General features: G+C 36.1%; 2 protein-coding genes across 3 annotated transcripts in view; one reads left to right on the forward strand and one right to left on the reverse strand.

Annotated features, from left to right (window-relative positions):
• The window catches only part of LOC134846378 (MAP kinase-activated protein kinase 2-like), a 238,769-nt gene extending 222,192 nt beyond the window's left edge, over positions 1-16,577 (forward strand). Inside the window, exons 2-10 of one of the 2 annotated variants that reach the window (XM_063863700.1) lie at positions 3,681-3,888; positions 4,695-4,837; positions 4,910-4,977; positions 5,056-5,135; positions 5,212-5,335; positions 5,505-5,601; positions 7,798-7,928; positions 8,423-8,589; positions 13,726-14,116. In XM_063863700.1, coding sequence (XP_063719770.1) covers positions 3,685-3,888; positions 4,695-4,837; positions 4,910-4,977; positions 5,056-5,135; positions 5,212-5,335; positions 5,505-5,601; positions 7,798-7,928; positions 8,423-8,589; positions 13,726-13,893 — 1,182 coding nt within the window. In that variant the 5' untranslated portion in view covers positions 3,681-3,684 and the 3' untranslated portion in view covers positions 13,894-14,116. Of the gene's footprint in view, positions 1-3,680; positions 3,889-4,694; positions 4,838-4,909; positions 4,978-5,055; positions 5,136-5,211; positions 5,336-5,504; positions 5,602-7,797; positions 7,929-8,422; positions 8,590-13,725; positions 14,117-14,591; positions 14,683-15,053; positions 15,346-15,769 lie in introns of those variants that run through there. The other variant, XM_063863699.1, reaches the window with a different exon arrangement.
• Positions 1-21,738, reverse strand: part of LOC134846380 (sialomucin core protein 24-like) — a 267,010-nt gene extending 245,272 nt beyond the window's left edge. The window contains exon 1 of the mRNA XM_063863703.1: positions 21,729-21,738. The gene's annotated coding sequence lies outside the window, so the exon portion shown is untranslated. The remainder of the gene's footprint in view (positions 1-21,728) is intronic.
• Between the last annotated feature and the right edge of the window lie 5,535 nt (positions 21,739-27,273).

Raw genomic sequence — 27,273 nt, forward strand, 5'->3', positions numbered from 1 at the left:
CTATTAAATAGTCTCCCTCTTGCATGTCCGCTGGGATGCACCAATCCTCGGACGAGGCGTTGTGTGGTTTGATATTCTCGTAATGAGCCGCTCTTCCGGTGCTCAGCCGATAAAAACGACCTCCTTGATGCACCTCTGTTATCTGAAATGGACCACGCCATTTCTTTAATAGTTTCTTGGTTCCTTTTGGTGGAACCACTTCCTGGAACACCCAGACGTAATCGCCAACTGAGTAGGCTTTTGCATCGGCTGTTCTTTTATCAAACCTCCTTTTTTGTCTAATTTGCGCCTGTTGCGTATTCCTCCTGCATAAGTCATTGAGGTCCTGTTGTCTTCTAATAACGTCCCGCACGTACGTTTGCGGTGCTGTCCTCTTCCCTTCATATTCAGGGTAGAAGAACGTTAACGGTACCAAAATTATCCCGATCGGATAACTAGTCTTTGAGAAATCGCCAAAAACGCGTTCGTCAAAATGGCCTTTTTCACCACCTGTGTAGGATCTGAAAGACTTTTTTCGCAATTCCGGTCGAAAGTGCCTAAAAATACTTGAAATGAGCGTAGTAGCCCTGTACGGCACTGGAATAATGCAAAAAACCGGACCAAAATTGGTTTGGAAACAAAAATTTGGCCAAAAACTATCAAATTTGGACCCTCCGATTCCTTCCTTTTCCAAACCTTAAGTCGTTAGCTCTATCCACGGAGCTACTCGGAGGGTTACCCAAAAATTTCTCTAGTAACCGAGCACGTTATGCTAGCACGCTCCTAACGCAAAAAATTTTATTGCTCTAACTCTAAAAACTCAAAAAATCGATCCCCAAAACAGATTGACAAAATACAAAAAATTATCAAAATTTTGGTCGAAAAATTCTCGTTTTCCTAACTTCTACTGAATCTTTGCTCACGCGGTTTCTTTAATAAAGGGGATCGAACTACGTGGCTACTCTCTATATAAAAGCTTTTTGCCTATCGGAAAAGCTCGGATATCCGAAAATTTGGGGGTCTACAGTTTGGTCGAAAATTGGTAATTTTCGACAAAAAATGGGTGTTTCTTGGGTCTAAATAGGAGATAAGTAATATATAGTAAGGACAATAATCTATAAATAGTCGTTAATAAATAGTACTATACCCTCCTTTGCACCAAAATATTCGAATTAAGACCCTTAACTCGGAAATTTGTAATCGATGGAGGGTACAATCGGACCGCGCCAATCGTGCCCCCCACCACTTAAGTTTTAAGGAAATAGTACCCGAACGATACTAAAATTGCTTCAACGATACCCAACAGTCGTTGCGGATGTTGTCCTTGATGTCCCTGTTGAGTGTGGAACACGTTGATCAGCCTGCCACTCTACCCTCCGGTCACCGGCAAAATCACCATTAACGTGCTTAAACACTCAAATTACACTCGAGGGAGGGTACCCAACCCTTCACCAAAACACACAATCTCTCTATCAGAAACGATATAAATCAATCTGAAACAACAACAAATAGGAAGGTCAGATCACATCTCGTCCGGAAATAACATATAAACTGTCACTTTATGTTTTTTTACTGTTTTTGGTCTTTCTTGGATTTTTTACTGTTTTTTGTACTTTTTTTGTTTTTAAATAATTATTTTTGGCTTTTTCTTGGTTATACACTATTTTTTGTTTGGTTTTACGCTTTCTCTTTAATTGTTTTTGGTCCTGGGACCTCAGGACAAGCGGGCTCTAGATTTCCCACCTAACCCTCCGACCCCCGGAATTTTCGGTGTTAACTAAGTTAAAAAGCTAAATCGTACTAGACGGAGGGGTACGCACCTTCCCCCTAGTACGAAAACGGTCATTAAGGCCTCTAACTCGGGCATACGCCCGGAGCGGAGGGTACGTCGCTGAAACGCTTGCTGATCATAATGGTTTCATGCCTTTAACAGGCCCACCCAGGAGCGCCATAAAAACGTCTATGTAACATTCGCCCAAATATCACACAGCGACGGAGCGTAGAAAAAGTACCTATTGACGACTGGCAGGCGTCAGTTACCTTAATTCCACTCGTTTTTCACCGTCTCGACCTTGCCAGTTGATTTTCTGGTCCGTCTAGGGCAAAGTAAAAAGTTACTATTTTTAGGCCATCAGTCAAACGACTTTTGATCAGCTTTCGTTTGCATGCGAACACAACCACATAGCTGAGTCTCGGATCCTCAGACTACGTGATTGTCATTAAAAACACGGCTCGAACCACCTATTTCTATATGTTTTTGTGTGACAGTTTTATATTAAATCCATTGGAGATGGATTGACCTTTTCCTTTCTCTATCTACTCATGCTCTGAAATATTAAATAATAACGGTGTTTAATTCAGATCTAGGACATTACAGCAACTGTTATGGCTAGTTTACACAGCCCCTTCACATATAACAGTCTCTGGGGGACCAAGCCTCCGCTCCCGTGATTTTCTTGAGACAACACTCTTATCTCCTATATTTCGTGTCCCGGGAGGGTTCCGTGGTATTTCTCTTCCCCCCACTGAAGCCTCCGTCTCCACAAATATCCGTCACTAAGGTCCTTATCGTGTGTTATTGCCACGATAAGAGGCTCCGTAATTTTCTCGTCTCGGATACAACCGTTCGTCACAAAATATGGCGTCGTTCTGATTTTTCTCTATTTTATTCAAAATGGCCGTCTTTTTTCTATTTCTCAGAAATGTTCTCCTTCAAATCGAAATTTTAAAAATAAAAATTCCAGAACATTCTGACCCTCCGTCGCAACACTTTTCTGTTGGTAAGGCCTTTAGTCACTTTTTTTTCCGTCGCGGGAAGGTTATACTGTGTCATCCGGCGGAATGGCACATGTATCCAGCAACTATTGTTACTGTATTTAGGCGCTTTGGTCTGTATTGTAAAACTGTTTCAAACAGATCATGAAGCGTTGCGCCGCGGTAGGAGTGAATTGTTGATTTTGCTAGAGCTGGTTTGATTTATTTGGTCGTTGAAGTCCCAATAACTAATTTCTGTGAGAACTCAGAGATGCGTCTTGCCTGGAATCGCGGCATCAACCTGAAACACAGACAACTGGGGCGAGAAAGGAAGCTCTTTGGAGTGGTTTATGAATACTTTCACTTAGGGTTTAAAATTGCTGAGGCAAAAAAAAATAGGAGTAGTACAACCTGACGTCGATTTGGAGGTCGATTCACCAGCTCACTCCTTCTTGCGTCTAGTTATGCCAGGGAAACTTCATTCGCCTACGGCTGGGACGGCGAGATTTGGTAAGATAACCAGAAGAGGAAAGCCCAGCGCGCATATGATATGAAAACGCACAAGCGGTAAATTTGAACAAAGAAATCTATATAATACGTTTATCACAACAATTGGGCTAAACATGGCGATTAAAAGAAGAAAAATAAAAACCGACTGTTCGCTAAAAAATAAATTGGTTGTGTGGAAATTAAATTGGTTGTTTGATAATCTTTTTTATATGTATCTTATAGGTATTTTACTGATAATTATTCTCATGTGTAGCGCAAGTGGTGCGAAGCTCAGCTTCGCCTCTGTGTGTAAACATCATTTATCTTTAATTTTGTACCTCAATTTTATGAAACCTGATATACTTTTGCATATCTGAAAACTGTTTTATTTGGCAATTCAAGTTGTGTTTTTTCTTCTAAATTTTCCGTGGGCTTGATCGAACTTTTCCGTTCGTTTCAGGGATGACTATGGGACAAGAGAGTTCCAGTTCCAAGCACAATGATGATCAAGTACTTGCCAAATACTATTCACAACTTAAACCAAGAAAGGAACCATTCGCAGAGAAATATGAGTTAATCAACACAGTATTAGGCGAAGGAATAACAGGGAAAGTTTATAAATGCCGACTGAAGAGAACCCCGAACAGTGAAGTCTTCGCGCTCAAGGTATGTAATAAAACCTCAAGTCAAGTTAGTAGCAGTAGTAGTAGTCAAGCGAGTTTTTGGCTTTTGAAATCCATTTCTATCATTTTGTCTGGGTAAACTTCAGGGGTCTAGGACAACAGGCCGACGGGACTGCAAGCCGAAGTGACTTCAGGCCGAAATTTAAACTTTACAAGCACCTCGAATGTAAAACGTTGCTCTTAAAAATTTTGGGCAAGTTTAGAGCATAATAAGCTTTATTCATGACAATGAATCACTTGAGATTGGCATCTGTTAATAATATCAGCCGGTTTTTGAAATGCATAGCTTATAAACGACAAAGTCGCCTTCAGCCATGTTTTTTTTTCAATTTTCCTTAATATCATTCGGAGGCATAAATTTTTTGAAAAGGCCATAAACTACTGGAGAAATATCATGAAATTGAGAAATTTTTCATATAAGTTTTCATTTTCAAATTAATCATAGTTCATGACTTAATGAGAAAACTTTCGGCTTGAAGTCCCTTATTTTACAATTCGGCTTCAAGTCCCGTCGGCTTGATGTCCGGCACCCAAACTTCGGATGCATGTGGCAAATTGGTTGATGTCAATTTCATAATTATTTCGATTTGGATATGAAAGTAGAAGGTCGAGCGTTTCGGTGTATAAAGAGAGGAGGAGAAGTCTATGTTTCTGCAGTTTTTCCTTTTATGGCGTATTTGAGTTAATCATCAATTTCGTAGCTGTCTGCTGGACTTTTTCCATTAATTTAAGGTTAGATTTAGAGTTCAAATATATAATTTTTTGTTAAAAGTCTAACGGTGTTTGTAGGCTTTGCCGAAGGTTGGCAAAACAGTGAGAGAAGTTGTGTTGCACAAACGGATGCAAAGTGGATGTAAATACATTGTGCAAATCAAAGATGTCTTTGAAAATGTAGTCAGAGAGCGCGAAGTTTTGTTCATCGTGATGGAGCTGTAAGCCATTCGAAGAAGTAATTTATTTGAATTTTTCAAACCAATTCTTTAATTCTTGCTGTTTACTTTTAGAATGGAGGGTGGAGAACTATTTACTGCAATCTCAAGTCGCTACCCACACAAACCATTTTCAGAGAGAGGTGACACATCTCAAGTTTTACCTTTATGCTATTTGTTTGGGAGCCACATCAGCAGCTAAAAATGGTCGCTATTTTCAGAAGTCGCACAATTGGTTTTATGCGTATGTACAGCTGTTAAACATCTTCATGACAACGGAATAGCTCACAGAGACCTCAAGGTAATTTGTTTTAATACAAAAACTAGCAAAAGGTGGTACTTTTTTTTTAAATTGAGAAGACTTGAAAACATTTTAGCCAGAGAACCTTCTCTTTTCTTCATCAAACCCAGACGAAGCTATTATCAAGTTGACAGACTTCGGATTTGCTAAAGAAAGTGTGGACTCGCTAAAAACTCCCAACTTCACACCATACTATGGAGGTTTGTATGCGCTTATACCGTTTGTTAGCGTTTCCTTCGCTTTATTTATTGTTAAAACAAACGTGCTCGACTCTTTTTTGTTTTCCTCTGTAAAGTCTTGAGTTTGACCAGTTTTAAGTCTGTTTCTGTGACCTGCTTTACCGAGAAGCGAATAAGTGTCTATTTGCAGCTCCCGAGCTTATGATGGCAGTGAAGGATCCTCATCAAAAGTCTTGCTACTCCTCAAAATGCGATACATGGTCATTAGGCGTGATAATCTACATCATGTAAGTTGCTATTAATTTCAGTCATCTCGTGTCAAAAATTCCATATCAGATTCCATTATTACACTTGCGAACTTCAGTGGGCGTTAGTGTTATAGTACGACTATTCTTTTTTTCTTACCTAAGTCGTAAATATTGCTAGCGTATTTTACGGCTTTTTGATAGCATGTGCTTTGACTTTCGAAAAGTTGTCAGTTAACACAGTTAAAAAACACGATTCAATCAAATGAACCGAAAAAAACTTTGGTTCAAACAACATAATAATAGAAACTAGATTACAGAAATTTTCTAACTCAATATATCTCGCAATTTTTTTGAATGCCATAATTTATACGTAATGTGGCTTTATGCTTTCCAATGTGTTGCGTGCAAAGCCAGTGTGAATGCCTTAATTTTGTTATATTTCAAACTATTACTTGCAAAAATGGTGTCTATTAGTATTTGGTGCCACTTTTGCTGCATGACATAGGAAATTTATTAGCATATGTAGCTGCTTTATTTGTGACTATTGTTTGCCGATAGTTAAGCGTTCGTGACCGAGGGAAGGGCGTGAGACTCCAATTCTTGAGGTCGAAGGTTGGAAGCCAATACGTAACAAATTTTCACTAATCTGATGCTTATTACTATTTTTCTTGTTTCACTTTATAAAGGTGGTCTCGCTAATGTTTACGAAGTGCAGCTTGGCCTATGTGTTACACTTGCAAGAGCAGGTGTCTTGTAATCGGGAACTAGACTTTTTTCCCGTTAACAACTTTTCTTACACATTCTTCTTTTTTCACTTCTCTTCGAGTACTGGTGGCAGGTGTTCGAGTCTCTTCTCCGAGTCCTGGTTGGACTGTTTTTTTATTATCAATGAAAATGAAAACAAAAATCATTCCGAGAAAAATTGAATTGTCGGACTTCTGTTGGCTGGCTAAATTATCACAACATAATTTGCTAGTGCTGTAGACAACTTTCATTGTAGTTGCAAGTTTTTTTTCGGTTCATTTGGTGTCTGCTCAAAAATTGTCCGCTTAGTTGCTACATCACTGATTTTTTTTGCTTTAAGTAACTTTCATTGTAATTTCAAGCGTAATTGCTGTTCATTCCAGTTTCAAGGGTGACTTGAACGAATTAAAATAAAATCAAAGTTTTTTTTGGTTCAACTGGTGTCTGCTCAAATTTGTTCGGCTTAGTTGCCACGTCATTGATTTTTCTTATGCTGTAAGCAACTTTCATTGTAGTTGCAAGTGTTGCGCATTATATTTTAAGGTGGGACTTTAAACTTAAAAGTTTTCCCTCTTAAAATCATATTTTTTTCAGGCTCAACTTGTGTCTGCTCAAGAAGTTAAAGTAGGTTTGCTTATTTAAAATTCAAATGGCTAGTAGCTTTGCCTAGAATGCACTTATATGGAGACAAACGTAATTATAACTTTTGGTGGACCTTGTTGTTTTTTTTAAAACTTTTTTCGACTATATTATGTTAGCGATGTATCGCTAGTGATGCGAAGCTCGGCTTCGCCTCTGTGTATACTATGATCTGAGAACCCCTGCAGTGTTCTTTAAAGTATCATTCCGCATAACTTTTGATCTCAGAAATTTCGCGATTTAATTATTTGTTGCATGATGTTTAAAGTTTCGAATTAACTTTAAACAACTTCATTGTTGCATGAAGTTTCGAATTATTTGTCTGCTCAAAAAGTTGAAGTAGGTTTGCTTATTTAAAATTCAAATGGCTAGTAGCTTTTTCTAGAATGCACTTCTATCGAGACAAACGTAATTATAACTTTTGGTGGACCTTGTTATTTTCAACTTTTTTCGACTATATTATGTTAGCGATGTATCGCTAGTGATGCGAAGCTCGGCTTCGCCTCTGTGTATACTATGATCTGAGAACCCCTGCAGTGTTCTATAAAGTATGATTTCTCGTAACTTTTGATCTCAGAAATTTCGCTATTTAATTATTTGTTGCATGATGTTTAAAGTTCCGAATTAACGTTTAGTCGATAATTGATAAATATAAATTTTTACCCGTACTGTTATGATTTAAAGTTTCAAGGTGAGCTTCATGTTGTAGTTTGAAGTTTTTAGTTTTGCTTTATGAAAGAAAGTGAATAGTTGCTTTTGGCCTTATTTTTTAGAACAGATGCTGTGTTCGCACCATTAGATTTGTTTTATCATGGATAAAAGGAGACTTTCATTTGAGATTTCATTCTTTAGGCTAAGTGGCTATCCTCCATTTTACAACTCTCAAGGACAAAGTGCTCTGACCCCTCAAATGATGCACAGGATCACAGAAGCTAACTACAAGTTTCCGAAAGAACACGGCTGGACATTTGTGTCTGACAAAGGTATATAAAAATAATTCAATAGATGGTTTCTGTGCAGCTATCATGCAAAGTAGAACATTTTTGATTTTCCTATCTGTTCATGCATGAAATGACTTTTAAAATGTAGATGAATGAAATGAATTTTCACTTGTTCAGGTTGTGTTAACTTTTCTTTATTTTTATGTCTTGTTTTTCACGCTCATTTTTTGTTTGGTGGTTTGGCTTTTAACTTTTTTGAAGCTTGCTTTTCATTCCAATAGGCATATAACACTCTGCAGTTACAAAATTGAAAAGGCGGGAAAATTGGAACTTGACTAAAAAACAATGTCAATTATTATTATTGTTATTAAATTGAAAATTTTGGAAGTTATTTGTGGAAGCTTGTAGAATGAAAATGGGTTATTGTTTTTTCACTTAACCGAACCTTAACCTCACTTAAGATTTTGTGGTCTAGAAAGACCACGAAAGTTTTTGTTATCATTCATTGAGATAAGTTGAATTTGTTACTTTTTCAGCCAAACAGCTGATAAGAAAACTCCTAGTGAACAATCCGGACAACCGTCTCTGCATCAACCAAACGCTAAAAGACCCATGGTTGACCAATTTCCACCTCGTGCCAGACTCGCCTCTGAATTCAGCAGGCCACGGCAAACTGTCCTGGCTAAATTGGACCGCTGTTTTGGTACGTCCTGAGAATTTTGTATTTGCGAATCCTTGTTCAAAAGCTAAAAAAATCATCAGTAGGTTTTTAACAAGACAATTACTTTTTTGCCCAGTTGGCGTATTGTTACGAAGAATTTTTTCTAACCTGTGTCGCAAATAAAAGTGCTCATAGAATAAGTACTTTAAAAGCATATATTGCTGCTTTTTTGGCTAGGGTTAGATCCTATTTGATAAAAAAACAGACTTAATGAAAATATATGGGTTTTGTTTTTGTTTGTTGTTTTTTTTGCGGCGCTTTGGAATGCTTTTGCACTTTTCGCAAAATTTTCAATTTTTCTCAAAACTACTGAACCAATTTTCAAAAAAAGGTACTAATGGAAAAAATGGCTGCTTTTCTATGTGCCTGCATATTTTGCTAGTCTCGTTTCATTTTTCCCGACGTTTTACGGCCTTCGAAACTTTGAGAGGGATTGTTGACCTATTTGGTTTGAGTTTTTTCATTTTCTCAAATATTAAATGCACAAATCTGAGATGAGGGTTTCAATCAAAAGAACAAGGTATGGAGATCTTTCCTTAGATATTCTCTAAATTCGGTAGAAAAAAGTTATGGCCTCAAAAAAGACCATTTTTTTGATATTTTGATAGTTTTTAAAACTCGAATTTTCTCATTAACTACCCTGCCAAATCGGAGATTAGGGGGTTCAACCGAAAAAAAACAATCAATTATGCTAATCATCTCTGCGTAAGTCTCCATGCCCTGCGTTTTGACAAAAATATGGCCTTAGAAAATGTCCAATTTTTCTCATTTTTTGAAATTGTTTTTTTTTTCAAACTAAGCTGCTGATTTTGAGGTTGATATCTCATTCAAATAGAAATGATGCTTATATTGTCCCTGCGCAATTATTTTTTGCCCCTTTTATTTATGGAAAAGCTGATATGGTCTTCTGAAAAATCCATTTTTTGAAATTTTTACCCTGTTTTAGATTTTTCATTTTTATTCTCAAAAACTACTAGGTAAATCTGATATCAAGGGTTCATTATAAAAATCAGTGAGTGGGCGTCTTCCCTGCATAATAAATAAACGTCAGAAGCCCCTCTTGAACATAATAAAAAAACGTCAGAAGCCAGAGTAATATATTTTTTTTAGAAAAAAATCATACATTTGCTTACGCCCATTTAAATTTCGTTAGCTTGGATTTGGCTTTCATAATTTCGTTAGCTTGGATTTGGCTTTTTTTAAGGTCCAGCTCTCATTGCTTTAACAAACGGAAGGCATATTGCTCCCTCGATTGGCAAAAAAGCAGATGGCCCAAAAAATTTGATGATTTTCTTAAGTTCAATAATGTTTGGCTTTTGATTTATTTTCTTCAGTTCGTTTTCTTTGTTTAAGGCAAACTTCACTATCGAACAGCGACAGTGTAAAGATCACGCAAAGGTTTCGAAAGTGTATTTTATTTTGACCGAGTTCCCAGTGGAATAAAAATTTTACGTCCACTTTCTTGATTTTGAGTTACTTTTATCGAAAGTGTGTAAATCATGAACTGTTCTTGAAATTTTAAGGCCATGTAATGATATACTTTGAAACTCAAAATCTGACGTTTTTTCACAAAACAAATCATTTGCTTGTTTCGTTGCGTTCCTTGACTCTTTTCCAGGTGTCTGTTGCTTATGTTCAATCATTCTGTTTATACAGATGCTATTTAGTTTTATCATATTTGGTTAACCCTCTAAGTACGACGTTCTAAAATTATTGAAGATAACATTTTCTTGCGTTTACATGCAAATTTTTCACCTATGCTAGTAAATCACGTTGAATTAATTAACAGTTTGCGAACTCTCTGTTGCTATATTTGTATGCAAAAAATAGTTTGAAAATGCGAAAAAAAAACATTGAGACTGAATTGCTTTTTGTGTATATCCAGCTAAATTAAAGGGATGCGTTGGTTTGGTTGAAAGGGCCTTGATATATTGATAGGGAGAAAAAATTTCAAGCGTAAATATAGCGAAACCTGCAGTTTTTTTAAAAGTATTTCGAGCTTTCTGTTTTCGCCGATGAAATGAACGATGTTGAATGCTGAAAACGTTACCGTATCAAAACATGAAAATTTTTTTAATGTCGATGTTTTATTTTGCCATTCAATCGATAATCACCAGAGGGATGTTATTGGCTCATGGAGATAATATTGAGGTCGAGTTTGCGGAGTCGAAGCTTTTCGAAAATTAAGCTCGAAGGCAAAATTAGTTAGGTCAACGTCAAAATCACTAAATCTTAGCCAATTTCCAAGTTTTTATAATTTCGGGTAATATGCTAGCATGATGCAATTTATTTTTGCGAAGTTTGGGTCTTCCATTTTATTTCAAAAATGGTCCTTTTTGGCTCTATTTGTTTCATCACAAGTAATGCAAGAACTATTTAATCAATTTTAAAGAATTTATCTAAAGTTAAGCTTTTACTTTTCTCCACAAAGTTTAAGGGAAAAGGATCTTGTCTGAATATTTGCAATTTTGCCGTTTTGTATAGTTCAGTAGATGTATTGGGAAAGTCAGCCAATGATTATGTATTTACACAAATTTTAAGATCCAATTTTTGCAAAACAGTGCACAATTATAGTCCCGGTAGAATTAGAAGTCGACCTAGTTTCATAAAACGCGTTTGTTCATGAAAACGCGTTTTGAAGTTTTGTTTAATTTGTCCGGATAATCTCTGTAGGTTTCGAAGCTTTTATCTGCTGCCTGCCTTTTTCCTGCTGGACGTAGAGTGTATCAGTCACAATCAGTCAGTTTTCAGTTCTTTAAGTTGCGTGGGCGTTTTTCTGTTCTTGTTTTCACGTTCAACTTAATATGTTGAGGAATTTTGATTTTTAAGCTTTTTTCTCTGCGCTCCTCGTCATATTAGAAAACTTTTCATTTTCGTCTTTGGTTATTGTGGATGGTATCAATTTCTTGTTCAGATTTTAATAGTATCACTTTTCGACAGGAGTGTCCTTGTGGATAATCAACGAATTTTTTCCATTTTTTTTGTATTTGAATTCAGGTTTGACTGTCTGGTGCCATATTTACACTTGCGAAAGCAAGTGTCTTGTAATCGGGAGCAGTATTTTTTCTCGTTAACAAATTTTCTTACTTTCATCTTGCTTTATAAGTGAATTTTTACAAATTCCAGGTTTCTTCGCATTTTGCCTGGAGGAAAAATCGTTGCTTTTGCACCCCAAGTTCCGGGCTTTTCAGTAAGTATGCAATTGTCGGACTTTCGTTTTTCTTGTTCAAGTTTTGCCGCCTTAGTTGGCACATCACGGATATTCTTGTACTGTAAGCAAGTATCATGGTAGTTGCAAGTGTTGTTCATTGTAGTTTTAGGGGAACTCGAAAGTTAAGTTTGCCAATTTAAAATTCATGTGTCATATTTCAGATGTTTGCCTCTTGTTTGATACAAACAGGTAGTATGAAATTAAATGAGGTTAGTACTAGTTTTTTAAATTTCTTTTTTGATAGGTTTCGGAATGTTTTTTTTTTCTTTTTTTTTGCACGAGTTGTTGTTATTCTCGGCAACTTCTACCGATTTAAAAAAACGGGGTATCAATGGAAAGAACGCCTATCCCATATATGAATGTATACTCTTCTAGTCTTTTTTTTTACTTCAACCCTGTGTCTACAGCCTTCGAAAAAAATCTTAAGGGGGAATATTTTACTCATGTTTTTGATTTGATTTTTCGTTTTTTACAAAGTACCCTCTCAATTTGAGGGATCGCAAGTTGTGCGAAGCTCTGCTTCGCCTCTGTGTTTTGTAATCGATTTTGTCTGTCAGTATAGTTTCTCATAATCGTTTTAATTGAAAATTTTAACAAGTTCTATAGAGGAGATTCGTTTGAACCTTTTACCCTTGCGATAATCAAAGGTATTGCAATCGGGTTCTAGACTTTTTTCCCGTAAAAAACTTTGTTCACAGAATAGTCAAAATTAGAAATGGTATTTTTGGGTTGAGTTTGTTGTAAATTAAAATGCTTGGCATATCTGGTACCCTTGGTCTGGAGGTAACGAATACGCCTCGGTCCTCGAATCCGGCAGGACCGGTTTTTCATATAAGAATAATTCTGTTTAAAAAAAATGTCGGCATATTATTAGACTGCTTATTGTTTTTCGTCTTATTTGCCATATCAAAGAATTTTTTTCGTTTTGGTAAACGCATTTTTTTTTGGTTTTAGTTTCTGTTTGTGTTTTGATTTGCTTCTGCTGTTTGTAATTTCTTGACTTTGTATATTTTCTTTGTTTTTCGCTGAAAAATTGTCCCAGCCCAAATGAGTTCGGCTTATATTTTATTGGCTTAGTGACTTAATTTTCAGTAGCTTCAAGTGAACCGTGTTTTATGCTCTCCTCTGGATCGCAAGAATTGCTAAAATATTAGAGTTTTAAGTTAAATTTTTCGTGGCAAAATTTTTTTTCGGCTTCTTTTCCTTTTCGGCTCGATTGGTCTCGGCCTATATTATATTGGCTTTATGGCCTCATATTGCGTCTTTCGACGAGCGAAAAAAAGTTACGTGCGCGTGTGTATTTTGAGGCTGAGGGGGACTTAATAATTTTTATTAGTCTCAATTTTGTTTCCGGCTTTTGATCTCCGTTTTCTGTCGGCCTAATAGGTTTCGGCTTATATTATATCGGCTTAGTGGCCTCTTATTGTTGACGAGCAAATAAAGTTTTGTGTTTATGTGTGTTTTTAGGGCGAGCGGGACTTGTTATCTTTTTATCAGTCTTGTGTTGTCTAAAGTCTTGCTTCGCCTCTGTGTTGAAAACTTCCGTCCGCTATATGGAAAACTTTTGAATTTTTTTTTATCTGAAATGGTTGCAGAGAAAACATAGAAGCATGGAGATATATTTTTTTTTCACATCGTTTGCTTAAAGCAAAGTCCCAACTTGATCGATGGCTATTTCCTTCATTGTTTTTTTATCCGACCAGTCCCAGAAAGACAATAATATGCAGTTTTCTCAGAAAACAGTTATAATTCTTATTGTGTTCCGTAGTTCACTAGATTTTTGTGAACTGTCTTCTGTAGCACAGGCATTTTCTGCAATAGTTATTAAATGTCTTATGAGATTGTTTATAATTCAGGAGTAGAAAAGATATGTTGTTTGATAGTTCTGACTTTTTACTCTGTTTCAGAACACTATCGCACACCCGCCTATAGATGTCTTCAGAACACAGCAGAGAATAATACTGAAACCACCTAATTCAAACGACTTGTACGTGAGACGACTGAAAAAAGCCCACAAAGAAGTCGAGAATCAGTCAATCAAGGAAGAACACGATGAAGTCGATAGCCTTTCATGACTATTGAAGTGTTAATATACTGTTGCCTGCTACTTTTTTTGCCAAAGTATTGAAGTGCTAATATACTTTTGCCAGCTACTTTTTTGGCCAAAGTCAAAATGCATTATCGTGTTGATATTCTTTTTGTGAGCTAGCTTGGTGATGAAATATTTGCATGGTTGAATTTAATGTCATTTTAGCGCTTTACTGTAAGAGAGATCAATAATGTTTTTTGATGAACAGCCATAAAGGTTTTGAAATTTAGTGCGATCGATTCAGACGCTAAAATTTTGCTCTAGCGCTAAATTATAATATGATTCACATGTTAGAATATAAATAGCTTTGTGGTAGTTACTGAATTTGTACGAAGCAATATAAATGTTGCATTTTTGATAGTAAATTTGCCTGAATTTGTAAATTTAGCTTTAATGCATCATAGGTTAATTCATATCATCTGCGAAGTTTTAATACCGTTAAATTAAGTTCTGTTTTACTAATTTGGTTTTTGTAATCAACAGGTTAGAGATTGACCAAATCTTAATTAGATCGAGTCGAGCACGTTTGAGTCACTAAAATTAAGACGAATACTGCCGATCCATATTTAAGTGGTAATCCGATTATCGTAATAAGGATTTTATCTCGAAGTATTTTTTAACTTGAAAGTTGATTTTTATTTAAAGTTCTGTAGTTAGTAATTGTCGCTTTTGTCCCTGTTTTAGCACCCGAGGTCATCAAGAGTAAAGGGACTGACACACATTCCTACGACAAGTCATGTGACTGCTGGTCTCTTGGAGTCATCATTTACATTCTGTGAGTATAAAGAAAGCTTAGTTGTGCCCTCCTTGTAGCATAAGGTCAAATGTTTACTTGCTTCATTCCAGCTTCAGAGTACTCGGCGTTTTGTGGCATGCGAAGAAACCAGCACGAAACAATTAATTATCCTGAAGCTTTGCTATGATATTTTTATGTAGGCAAAAAGAAGGACATATCGCTAGTTTTTAGAGAGTATATTTTGTCAAAAATGGAATTTATTTCTTCAAACAGAGACAGAGAATATTTCGAAAGAAGAAGGAAATTGTAAATGAAGCTGTTTTTATGAACACGCCGCATATTCCGTTAGAGTTGAGTGCCTTGTTCAGTGCTGCTTTTTTCTATGATCAATTATTCGCATTTGTTCTTAGACTGTGTGGGTATCCGCCATTCTATAGCAGACGTGGGATGGCCATGTCGCCTGGCATGCGGGACCACATCGTCAAAGGAGACTTCCAATTCCCGCCCAGAGAGTGGACCAGAGTGTCCAAAGAGGCAAAAGAGCTGGTCCAGAGACTGCTAGTAGTGGATCCTAAGAAGAGAGCCACGATTGATAATCTGATGAAGGATCCTTGGATCTTATCTAACAGGAAGTTACCTGAGGTCCCTCTGGGTTCGACAGATGTGCTGGCTTCGGAGAAACCGAATTGGGAGGAGATGAGGGTATTTATAGAGACCATTGTATTTTTTCATCAGAGTTATTTTCTGCACTCTTCCATGCTCGATAGTTATACTGTCATATTTTTAAATTATAGTTGACTATTTTGAGATATTCGTTATAACAAGGAGAGAGTCATTAAAATAAGCTTAATTATTTTTAAAATATCTGTGTACAAAATTTGATCATCGTTGATTGCTTTTTAGAGTTAATTAACTGTTTTAGTCAATTGTTCATTCGAAGTCAAATCATTTAAGCTCTACCAATTGACTCGTAACTCTGTAATTAGTTGTTTCTTACTGTTACAGCTTCACTGCATGGTAACTAAATTTTTTGGTTAACTGCACCTCATTTTAATTTAAATTTTATGAAATGGGAAAGTATTCAGATAAATATGCTGGCAATATTGGATACAAGTTTTGATTTTAGCAAGGAATGTCACAACAATTGGAATCGATGCGAAATGACGCTAAGGTCACCCTCAAACCACTGGCCAGGAACGAATTGTTCAAAAAACGCGTCGAGAAGGGCGAGCAATTAGGACCAATCCAGGACACACAGTCGTCGGTAGAGGGACCCTCGACGCCTACGTCTCCAGAACCTGGATCGTCGGCATCGACAGTCGAGGAGTTCTCAGAACCATCTCAGGGAGCCCCATCATCGGCAACAGGAGGCGCGGGAGACAGGGAATCAGGGATGAGTCTTCCAGAGCTGGAACAAAGTAGGAGCTCGATGGATACTTCGACCTCACGTGCAGATTAATTTTCAAAATAAAGGAGCTGCTTAGAATTAGATCAAGAGAGCTGGCAGAAATTTTGGACAAGACGAAGATTGCAAATCATTTTAAAGTAGCTCCAAGCATGAAATTATCAATGAAATGTTTCACAAATATATCGATTTCGCGCAGTTTTGCTATTTTATTACCAAGTTCTAGTATTCACATGTAGATTGACTTTGAAAACAAACTTGAAAATAGTCGCCCAAAACTTCAGGTCATGTACTAAAAATGACAATATTACTTTGAAAGTCGTTATTACTGCAGTTTTTGGCGACAAATAATGGGAAGAAAACTAAGTTTTATCTATCTTACAATCTGTCAGTAGTGTCGTTAAACGAATTTTACCGATAACTTGTTGATCAACTTCGGCAAGTTTTGTCGACGCAATGCAGTTAATGACTATTTGATAATTTTTGAAGATATAATCAAATATTTCGAATTCATTATTTAAAAATTTTATTGAATCTTCAAAACGCCAGTGTCAGGGAATTAATTTGCGTGGAATTCAAATATTAGTGGAATCTGGGCTCTTTTCCAGTTTCCCACCCCCTCGTAAAATTATTTTAAAAGCTGTTCAAAAATTGTGTACACGGCATTATGCATATAAAAGTTGTAAAAATTTGTCCACGCTGACACGTTTTAAAGGAGTTTATTACATGAAAGTCATTTAAAATAGTTTCAGAATAAATCAAAGGGGGGACTGGAAAAGAGCCAGAATCTGGTGTAAAGCTGCCAGCTCCGATTTGAACACGATTTTTTTTGTTAGATAAAAATAATTCCGGCTTACAAAGTTCCGGCTACTAATTTTTAAACTGAGTTTTTAAATTTTTAATTTTTAAAATCGACTACTTACCGGTGTCTAGTAATCAGTCATTTACATTTTTCGGCTGTGATGCTGAGTACGATGTCAGAAAATCTAATCGTTATACTAGAAAAACAACTCAGCTGGGGCGATAAAGCCTGCTACGGTGTGCCCAAATTTCAATCTTAAATATCAACATAAAGTTTTACCTGTTCGTTTTTGATTGATATCAGATCATAATTATACATTCACCACTTTTTAAAAGGTCAAAAACCTGCTTTTCTGGTTAAAGGTAATGAACGTAGTGAAGACTCTTATATATGTCTTGCTGATTTTTTTTTGCAGGAAAAAGTCTAAAATATTGATGCACTTAGGTATAATGCCTTTTTTGAGTTCAACTGAAATTCATCTGCTGAAAGTGACGTAAATAGCACTCTCCAAATATGAAAGTGGAAATGGAACGAAAAAATGTGAACGACTTCTACTTTCGAAAGTGGAATTTAGTTTTTAGGTTTTCAGCGGAAAAAAACTTTACCTGTTCATCCAGTTTTTTCTACTTGTGTTCATGTTATCAAAAAAGTGCCAATCAAAAGTTGTTCGAGAGTTTCAAAGAGCTTAACGGGCATCTAATTTTTCTTCGAAGTTGAAAGTTGAGATTTTTTTAAGAAAGTCAGTGTTTTTTTGTTTACATGCGTTCATTACTCTTTTTCCAATCTTCGTTTGGCTGATTGTTTAGTAAAGGTGGGCTCGATTTACCAACAGCAAAATTTCATTTGCATGAGAGCAAATAAATTTTGTTCACAGCGTGTTCTGCTATAGCCAATACTTGAAAAACGTGTTTTTAGAAAAGGTATTTTATTGCATAATGATCAATTAATTGAGCATGTTTTCGCAAATGCAATTTGTTCCACATCAAAAAAGAACAAAATAATTTAGAAGGGCCTAAGCCAATCATCGTACGGAAAACTATCATGGAAACATTTAAGTTCTCTTGAACTATGTCTTTGCAATACAAGTAACTATTGGCTTTGTCAAAAAATATCAGTTTCTACACTGTCTGTAAACTTTGAATATATTAATACATATCAAATTTCAGGAAGTTTAGTGTGATTTTCCCAACCAACTAGCTAACTAATAAGCAAAAATTATCTGGCTAGTTTTCCTTCGAAAAGGAGCCCTGCAGGTTAAGATTGATATTGGTCGCCATATAGTCATGGTTTTCCAATCCAGCTCGGAAGGTTATTGCAATCGGGTACTAGATCGTTTTGCCGTTAATAAATTTGTTCACAGGATCTCCAATTTTAGAAGATCTCCAGTTTCATTCAAGTTGCAGTTAAAGCAGTTCTAGTTCTAAGTCTAGAGTTACCGTGTCAAGAGTTGGTGAGTTACTGGGCCTACAGCAGAAACAATTTTTTGTAGGCAATATGTAATATATTGCGTGCCACAATTTTTGTACGCTTATTTGCCAGATGTTTATTACACTTGCGATAAGCAAGGGTATTACAATCGGGGAGCTGACTTTTCCCGTAAACAACTTTGTCCACAGGACTCATTGGACTCTTGATGTACCTTGCTTCGTAATGAGTTTAAATTTCGTTGTCTCTTGCAGATTTAGCCTGGTGGTATCGAATACGCCTGGGACGGTAAAGGTCCTGTGTTTCAATCTAACCAGGACCAGTTTTTTAAACGTTAAATATTCCGGTTCAAAAAAATTTGGTCCTATTTTTGTCTGCTTATATTTTGTCGGCTTAGTTGCCACATCTAACAATCGTTTATTTTGGTTGTAAAAAGTTCTGACTACAGTTGCTCTTAGCATTTAAAACATTGGTCGAAATTTGCTTATAAGATTGATTGTAACTTTACCAGCTCGATTTGTTAAAACTTTTTCTTCATTTTTTAAATGTTTTTTTTTGTCGTTTTTATCGGCTCAACAATTTCGGGCTTAATTAATACCAACTAAATGGCCTGTTTTTGCGTCGTTACGACCGAAAAAAGGTTTTTTTTTGCGCGTGTGTGTGCTCTGAGGAGAAAAGGGACTTAGGGTTTTAATAAGTTTAGAATGTTTTTGATTTTTTCGGCATGAAGCTCCGGAATTTTCGGCTTTGTTACCACTTCGTAATTGTAAATTTAAAACCAATCAACCATCTGGCGTAGAGGTTAAAAAACAGCTTTATATGGCGAAGGCTTGCGGTTTGAATCCGCCCGGGCCCTTTTTTGCAAACTAAAGTTTTTCTGCTTTTTCGGACTATCTTCCGACTGTTTGTTCTTGTCGGCTTGGTTCCCGTAGCTCGATGTTTCAGCTTTATTTCAATTTGATGTAATCCCCATGCTTGAAGATAAAGCCCGGGAGTTGGATTGCAGCTGAGATCTTTTTTGCAAGTAGAAAGTTTTGTCTAATTTAGATTGTCTGTCTGATTTTTTGTCTGCTTAGTTCCGCAGGAAAGACTTTTTTTGAAAAGTTACCTTCTTTATAGCTTGGTGATTTTTTTTTGGTTTTTTAAGGAATTAATTTTTTCACACTCAATTTTAATTTTAAGTGGGTTGACTTTTGACTACTGTTTCATTCATTTCTTTAGTTTAATAGAAGGAAACTCCACTATCGAACAACAGAAATGTAAAGTTCACGAAAAACGTGATCGACTTCTTATTTTGAAAATGGGAATTAATTATCAGATTCCAGCAAAATAAAAGTTGTAACTTTCGATACGGTTTTTCAAGTTGGGCTAATTTTATCAAAAAAGTCAATTTTGAATTGTTCTACAATTTTAAAGAGCTATAAGGGCATCTATTGTTTTTTTTTGAAATCCAAAAGTCAGTTGGCTATGTTTTTGTTTGTATACGCGCTTAAACTTTAAGTTTGCAAAAAACTTCAAAGTGTGTTTTGTTAGATTTTTTTCCTTATTTTTTTTAGTTTAGTTTGAATGCACGATTTCTGAATTTTTTTCTGTAAGTGTGTTCAGTTATTTCAAAGCAACTTAGCGTCTTAATTACTTATTAGCATTGTCATTTCAAATCTATTCAAGGTGATGGAACAGCGTAATTTTTTAATGTCTAAAACTTTTCTAATAAAGTTTCCGGAAATTTGGTTGTTTAGTTTGAACCTGACTTTTTTTATTTACGAGGGTATATGGCGGGTGCTGCAGAAGGTTCAAAAGTGTGGTTGTTTCTGGCTGACATATTTTGAAGAAAATATTGTGTTTTTTCATTAACGGGCGCCTTTTTAGTCAATGAATGTTATTCAGACTCTTATATATGCCGCGATGTTTTTTCTTGTTATTATTGGGAAAATATTAAAATTTGTTCAAGCTCAAATGTAGTTTTTCGCGCTATGATTTTTTAAGTTCAGTTTTTTAAGGAAATCAAATTCCACTATCGAACAGCGAATGTGTAGAGGTCACGAATAAGGCCCTGACAATATTGCACTACTCCATTTCCACCTTGACGAAATGGGTCTTTCCTACTTCACAAATCTTATAAATATGTCATTAAAATCGTCAATCATACCGCAGAACTGGAAAATAAGAAAATATTTCCACTCCTTAAACCGGGAAAAACAATAGAGGCGCAAAAAGTTACATCGGATTTTTGTCTCCAAATGCAAAGCTGATTGAAAGAATTTTTTTACTAGAAGAGTTAAATAACATCAAAATTGCCGATCATAAACATGACTTTAGGATTAATAGATCCACGAACACTGCACTTAACTGTTTTGTTACCGATATCAAAAACGGTCTTAACCAACCAAGACCGACACACAGAACGCTATTGGTTGCTCTTGATCTTACTGCAGCTTTCGATCCAGTGGATCACGGTATCTTGCTGCAAGACATCAACATACTTACGTATCCAACAATACTAAAAAATGGATCACGTATTTACAAGGACGCGCTAATTTTGTAGTAGTTAGATAAAAAATCAAAACTTCGACGAATGAAACAAGGGGTTCCTCGAGGAGGAGTATTGTCACCTGTCTTATTTAAAATCTGCATGTCCTCTATGCCTCTCCCATCAGCAAATATTATCAAAAATACCAATCAACTAAACTGATGACATCACTTTTACTACTACATGTCCTGATATCTCAAAATTAAAAATAACCGTCTAACCATATTTAATGGATCTCTACCACTGAATGGAGAAACCAAATCTTAAACTTTCATCGGACAAATCCACAGCAACTGTCCTCACGACTTGGACCAAAGAGGTCAAACAAAAAAAGTAATGTCGTCATGAAGGAGAATGTATTACCCACAAGCAATAAACCCAAAGTCCTGGGCGTAACTTTTGCTAGTCTCTTATTTTTTACGCACCACATCAGGAACATCATGAACAAATTGAAACCGATAAATTACTTACTGAAAAAAACTTTCTGGTACTAACCGGGGATGCACTAAAGAAACATTTCGTATTACTTATGAAGCCATTGGGCGTAGTGTTCCCAATTATGCTGCTCCAGTCTGGTCGCACTCGCTTAGCAACACCAGATGGAATGACCTCCAGATTCGGTAAAGTAATGCTCTAAGAATCGCAACTGGCTGCTTTAAAATGAGCCCCATTGAGCATATTCATTGCAAAACCGAACTCTTGCCAGTCAAAACACACAATTAATTGCTGTGCAAACAATTTTTAATCGGAGCTCACCAACCACACAAAGCTGAATACCACTCCACACACTCAAACTATAAATCCAGAAAATTGAAACTGAGTCTTGCTGAAAATACCATTACGAAATAAAGACACCTCGACGAAGATAAATCTATCTCACCATCAGACTACAAGCTTGCTTTGGAAAACATTCACCGGACGGAATTTAATAAGTATATAATCAGTAACCCTGCGAAACTAACGGGCTCAATGAATCTCCATGTTGCACAGGAAGAAAGTCGCATTCCTCGTCGTACTAGATGCCTTTTTGCTCAACTGCGCTGCGGATATAGCACCCATCTCAACAGCTAGTAATCGAAACTCGATAAAGACACCAATAACATCTGCCTGAACAGTTTTTATAGTCGGCATGACTTACCTCACCTTTTTAACTGTCCGGTCAAACCAACAACACTAACAATAGTCGACCTGTGGTACAAACCTGTCAAACTCGTCAACTGGCTTCAATTATAACATCTGAACAGGAGGGGTTTCGTAGGTTCTCCGCACTATTTGTGAGCATCTGGGTAGGAGGGATTTTGTAGGTTCTCTGCACTAATAATAAACTGACCGCCAGAACCGGGAACGGGAATTTCGCTCGGTTCGCCGTGACAAAACTGCTTCCCTAGAACGGGACTAGAATGAGGCTTTCCCGCTCTTAGCGAACTCTGGGATCGCCACACTCACTGTTTGACTGACGAGACGACGCAACAAATCAATGTCCACAATTACGATTGTGGAGCACTGAAAATAATTGACAAAAGCGAGTTGGGGCTGCAGACTAATCGATGCTTGTGAGCAGCTACTAACAACATCAACATGTCACGATTAACGTGTATTACCAGTATCCAACGAAATAACAGTTTCACTTTTTGATCCGGTTTTTTAAAAATTGGTTTGTTTTTATCAAAAGTGTCGATTAAAAGTTTTTCGACAAATTCAACGAGCCTTAAGGCCATGTTTGATTTCTTAGAAATTCGATCAAAAGTTTTTCCGTTTTTTTCTCGGTTTCCTTGCATTCCTTACTCTTTTCCAAAGGTCTGTTGGCTATGTTTTTGTTTGTATACGCGCTCAAACTTTAAGTTTGCAAAAGTCAAAAGACTTCGAAGTGATTTTTCTTTCGTTTTTTTCCTTACTTTTTAGTTTCGTTCGAATGCACGGTTTCTGAATTTTTGTTCTGAAAATGTGTGCAGGCATTTCAAAGCAACTCAGCGTCAGAATTTTTTATGAGCATTGTCCATTCAAATCGTTCCAAGGTGACGAATTAGCGTAATATTTTTTTGTTCAACATTTTTCTAAATAAGTTTCCGGAAAGTTTGTTTTGCAATTTTGACTTGACTGTTTTATTTACGAGGGTATATGGTGGGTGCTGCACAAGATTCAAAAGTGTGGTGGTTTCTGGCTGACATGTTTTGATAAAAATATTGTGTTTTTTCGTTAATGTATTAATGGGAGCCTTTTAAAGAGTCAATGAATGTAGTTTAGACTCTTGTATAGGTCCCGATGACTTTTTTTTTTTCGTTTTTTTTCAGGAAAAGTCGTGAAGTTTGTTCAGGCTCAAATTTAATTTTCGTGGTATGATTTCTTTAATGTTCAGTTTTTTTCCTTTGATAAAAGGAAGGCAAACTTCACTATCGAACAAAAAAATTGTAAAGGTCAAGAAAAACGTTATCATTCTAGTTTCGAAGTAGAATTTAATTTTCAGATTTCTCAGCCAAATATAAAACTTACCTATCGATCCAATTTTTTCAAATTCAGTTGATTAAAAAAAGTGTCAATCATATATGGTTCTTGAAAATCAAAGGGCTTTAAGGTCATCTATTGTTTTCTTTGAAATCCGAAAGTTTTTTTCATAAAAACAAGTCAGTATTTTTTCGGTTTTCTTGCGTTCATTGGCTCTTTTCCAACTATGTTAGGTATATTTTCAAATAAAAGTTGTTTTGTTGTGGCTCAGCTTTCATACCGTTTCGTTTTATCTTCAAAGTTTGAAAAGATGGATGTAACTGATTAATTCCACAGGTTTTCAGATTTTTATAGATTTTCTGCAAATCTTTTAATGGTAATTGTTTAAAATATTTTCTTGGTTTATACCAAGCAAAAGAATATGCTTTTTGAGACCTGCGATTGTTCTTGATGTATATGCAGTTTGTTTGGTTCCGAGATTTTCTGCTAAGTTTCTATTTTTGAAATTTTCGGATCATTGTTTTTGGACCGAACCCTCGCATTTTTCTTATCCTTTCCATCTAGTAGTTTTCAGGAAGAAATGATTGGAGTTAATATGTCGCAGTGATTTTGTGTTTTAGGTTGTTGATTGTTATAGGAATTGTTATAAATTGTCAGCCGTCAATTTCTTCAACATAATTCGTTTAATTATATCTTTTCCCCTGCGAGCCAGATTATCTTGCTAGTTTTGCGTTTAATTTTGTATGGTAAGTGGCGCGGAGCTCTGATGCACTTGTGTTTAATATTCAAATATCTTCCTTTGCACGTTTGACTAGAATCAGGGGCGGATCTAGGATTTTCTCGAGGGGGGGGGGGGCGCAGATTTTCAAAAAATTTAAAATTTTCCAAAGTTTTGACGACCTTTTTTTTAGGTCGACCAAATTGATTTTTCGAGCTCTCCCAAAGCACTGTTTTGCCCCTATTTTGGCAAAGTTTTCTGCGCCGCAGGCAAATTTTTGAAAAAACAGTCGAAAAAGCCGTTTTTGAGCACTTAGTGAAAAATTTTGACAAAAAAATCGCGTTTTTTTTGGCGCGCGCTCCCCCTCAAAGGCGCCTTAGAAAAATCAAAGGCGCGCGCTCCCCCTAAAAGGCGCCTTTAGAAAAATTTTAGGGTCGGTCGGCCAAAAATGGATTTCTGAAAAAGTATCAAAGGGGGGACCCTTTGGGTCGGCAGGGGGTCGAATCCCTGAAAGGGGAGCGTCCGCCCCCCCCGAAATCCGCCCCTGCCTAGAATGATCTTTTATCGAGACTCACGAAAATTTTGGTAGACCTATTTCTTTGTTCAACATTTTTTTCTTTTTTTTCGTTATGTTTTTTTATGTTTGTTGTATCGGGAATGGTGCGAATCTCCGCTTCGCCTGTGTAGAAAATTTCTTCCAGCATGGAGAAAGATCGATCTAAGTTTTGACTGTTGAGACTAATTGGCTATTAGCGTAGCGGATGATAATGTTTTAAAATTCCACTTGCTACCAATCAGTGAGCGCTCCCTGTTAAGAGAGCCCGAGTCTGAATGAGCGTTTACGAAAGATCTGTTTCGAGTGACGTTTTCACAACAAGTCTCAAAACTTGCATACGCTCTTAGATTTTGTCTATATATGTGTGATCAAGCTACTGTACGTAATACGTAAAATTCATACGTAAAAAGGAGGGTATAGATAAAAGGAACGCATGTCTAATGAGAATCTACATATGGTTTGTTTATCAACAATAATTAACAACAACAATTAGCAAAGAGGAAATTTTATACTTTATACTAAATTTCCGAAAAAAAAACGATTGCTCAAAAAATCAGGATTTAGAATTTCATATTTTGAGCCGGATAGGCAACTCAGAATCATGGTCAATTAGCTGTTAAGTAATGGCTTTGAGATAAATAGGAAGAAGAAATTTGCAAGTAGAAACATAGTATCTGTTCTGTTTTTTATGTGGCTAGTGTTTGAATTGCTAAGCGTCTGTGGCTGAGTGTTTAATGCGTGAGACTCATAATCTCTAGGTCTCAGGATCGAATTCGACGCGTAGACGAAATTTCACCAATTCGACGCGTATTTCTTCTTTCTCTTATCTCAATTTGTAGAGCTTCTTTTTTGTTTTCTCGATGGTGTTTTCGAAGTGCAGCTTCGCCTCTGCTTAAAACTTTTTTCTGATAATTCAGTTTTTTAATCGAATTATCGGAAGAGAATAGCGCATTCAGAAAATTTTTTGATGGAAGGCTTGATATCGATCTCAGTAAATTGCAGATCTATCTATATCGATCTCGTATATATACAGTTGATGTATTGTAAATAATTTTTGCTCGGAAAATTTGTCTGAAACGCTTTCGTACTTTTTTGCCAAAATAATACATGCAGAGAGCAAAGCGGATACAAAGCATCGTAAATTTTGCGACCATATACTAAAATTCTTTACTGGACAAATGACGTAATATTTGATCCATAATAAGTAAGCATAAGAGAGATAGGCATATAATGTATTTTCTTGGCTTTTGTTTCATTTTATTTTATTGATTTATTTCGTTCATAATCAATATCGTTAAAAAATCAGAATGACTGAAATTTGATCATCTCCGTCTTTGCTTATGTCTGCAATTTGAACTTTGCTTCGATTCAACCTTGCGATAAGCAAGGGCATTGTTAAAATTTGTTTCATGCTGCTTGAAAATTTACCCATTCCGACTTCAGTACATAATTTTTTCGTTCTTGTTTGTTTTTCGGCATGAAAAGTTTCAGTCTATAATATATCGGATTAGAGGCTTTTTTTGAGTCTTTTGAGGAGGAAAAAGACTATCTAAATGTTGGCAAAATTGTAGCAAAAATTTTGGTAGATGGATTGTTTTCGATATTGTTTTGAAAGTTACTATTTATTTCTATAGTCATCATTTTTGTTTCTGTTAGTTTGTTTGTCACGCAAGTAATTTTACTAAATATATTAAAGTCATCTAGCCTTGTCGAAACTTTTTTTGCGATCATTTAAAAGTTAGATTTCATTTGCAGTCCTCGAATTGAGGTATATTAGAGCTAGGGTCTGTGATGTTAAGTACTACTGGAGATGAAGATATGTTTTGTAGCAAATTATCTACAATTTGCGCAACGAAATTTTAAAACTACTTGCAATTGTAAATGAGTCAAAATGCCTCTCACCGTTTTCAGCAATGATATCACTGACTGCATTGCTGTTTATTTTCATCCTTTGATCAAATTTAAAATTTTTGTCTTTTTCTGGAATCACCTATACACGCTTTAATTTTCGTCATACAATAACTCTGATTCGATTGCCTGATTTCGTCTTTTTGAAGCTTATCTTAAGTCGAGAAACCGTTGTTTCAAAGATTCATTTCATTCAATTCGAATAATTTGCTTATTTTGAACTCTTGCTTATATCTATTTGATGAGGATTTTTTATTCTATTGGAGTGAGTTGGTTGATTTTTTTCTCTTTTGAATAAATGGAGCAAACCAATTTGAGTTTTTATGGAATGTGTCATGTAATTCAGAGAATCTGTTGTATACAATCATTTTTTCATCGTCAACTTGCCAATTTTGTGCATTAAAACGAAGTTAGTTTTTAGAAAATTCTGGGGTATTCAGAAATTGTGCACCTCTTTGTTAGACCATTTAATTACCGCTACTTTATCTGCGGATGTTGAACGTGAATAGCAGTGCATAAGGATTTGGAAAATTTTGAGCTAATACGCTCCAAGTCGAATTGTTCAGATCGTTCGTATCAAAATTATCTAATCAGGATTCTGAGATAGATTCAACCCTTGGTGGAGCAGAGAAGACAAGGTTGTAAGAATTAGACTCGCTTACATTAATCTTTTTCGAGTAGCTGTGGTTTTTTTCCAAAACTTAAATTATTTTAAAATTTTTAGCCTCTTATCAAATCTCACGAGACCTGCATCGATTATGCACTGAGAAGTTTAAATGTTTTTACCGTGTTAAGCGACTGAAGCAAAGTTCCACTGCCATTAGTTCACCTCGCTTGACACGCT

Source organism: Symsagittifera roscoffensis, chromosome 5, assembly GCF_963678635.1.
Source record: "Symsagittifera roscoffensis chromosome 5, txSymRosc1.1, whole genome shotgun sequence".
Classification (NCBI taxonomy): domain Eukaryota; kingdom Metazoa; phylum Xenacoelomorpha; order Acoela; family Convolutidae; genus Symsagittifera; species Symsagittifera roscoffensis.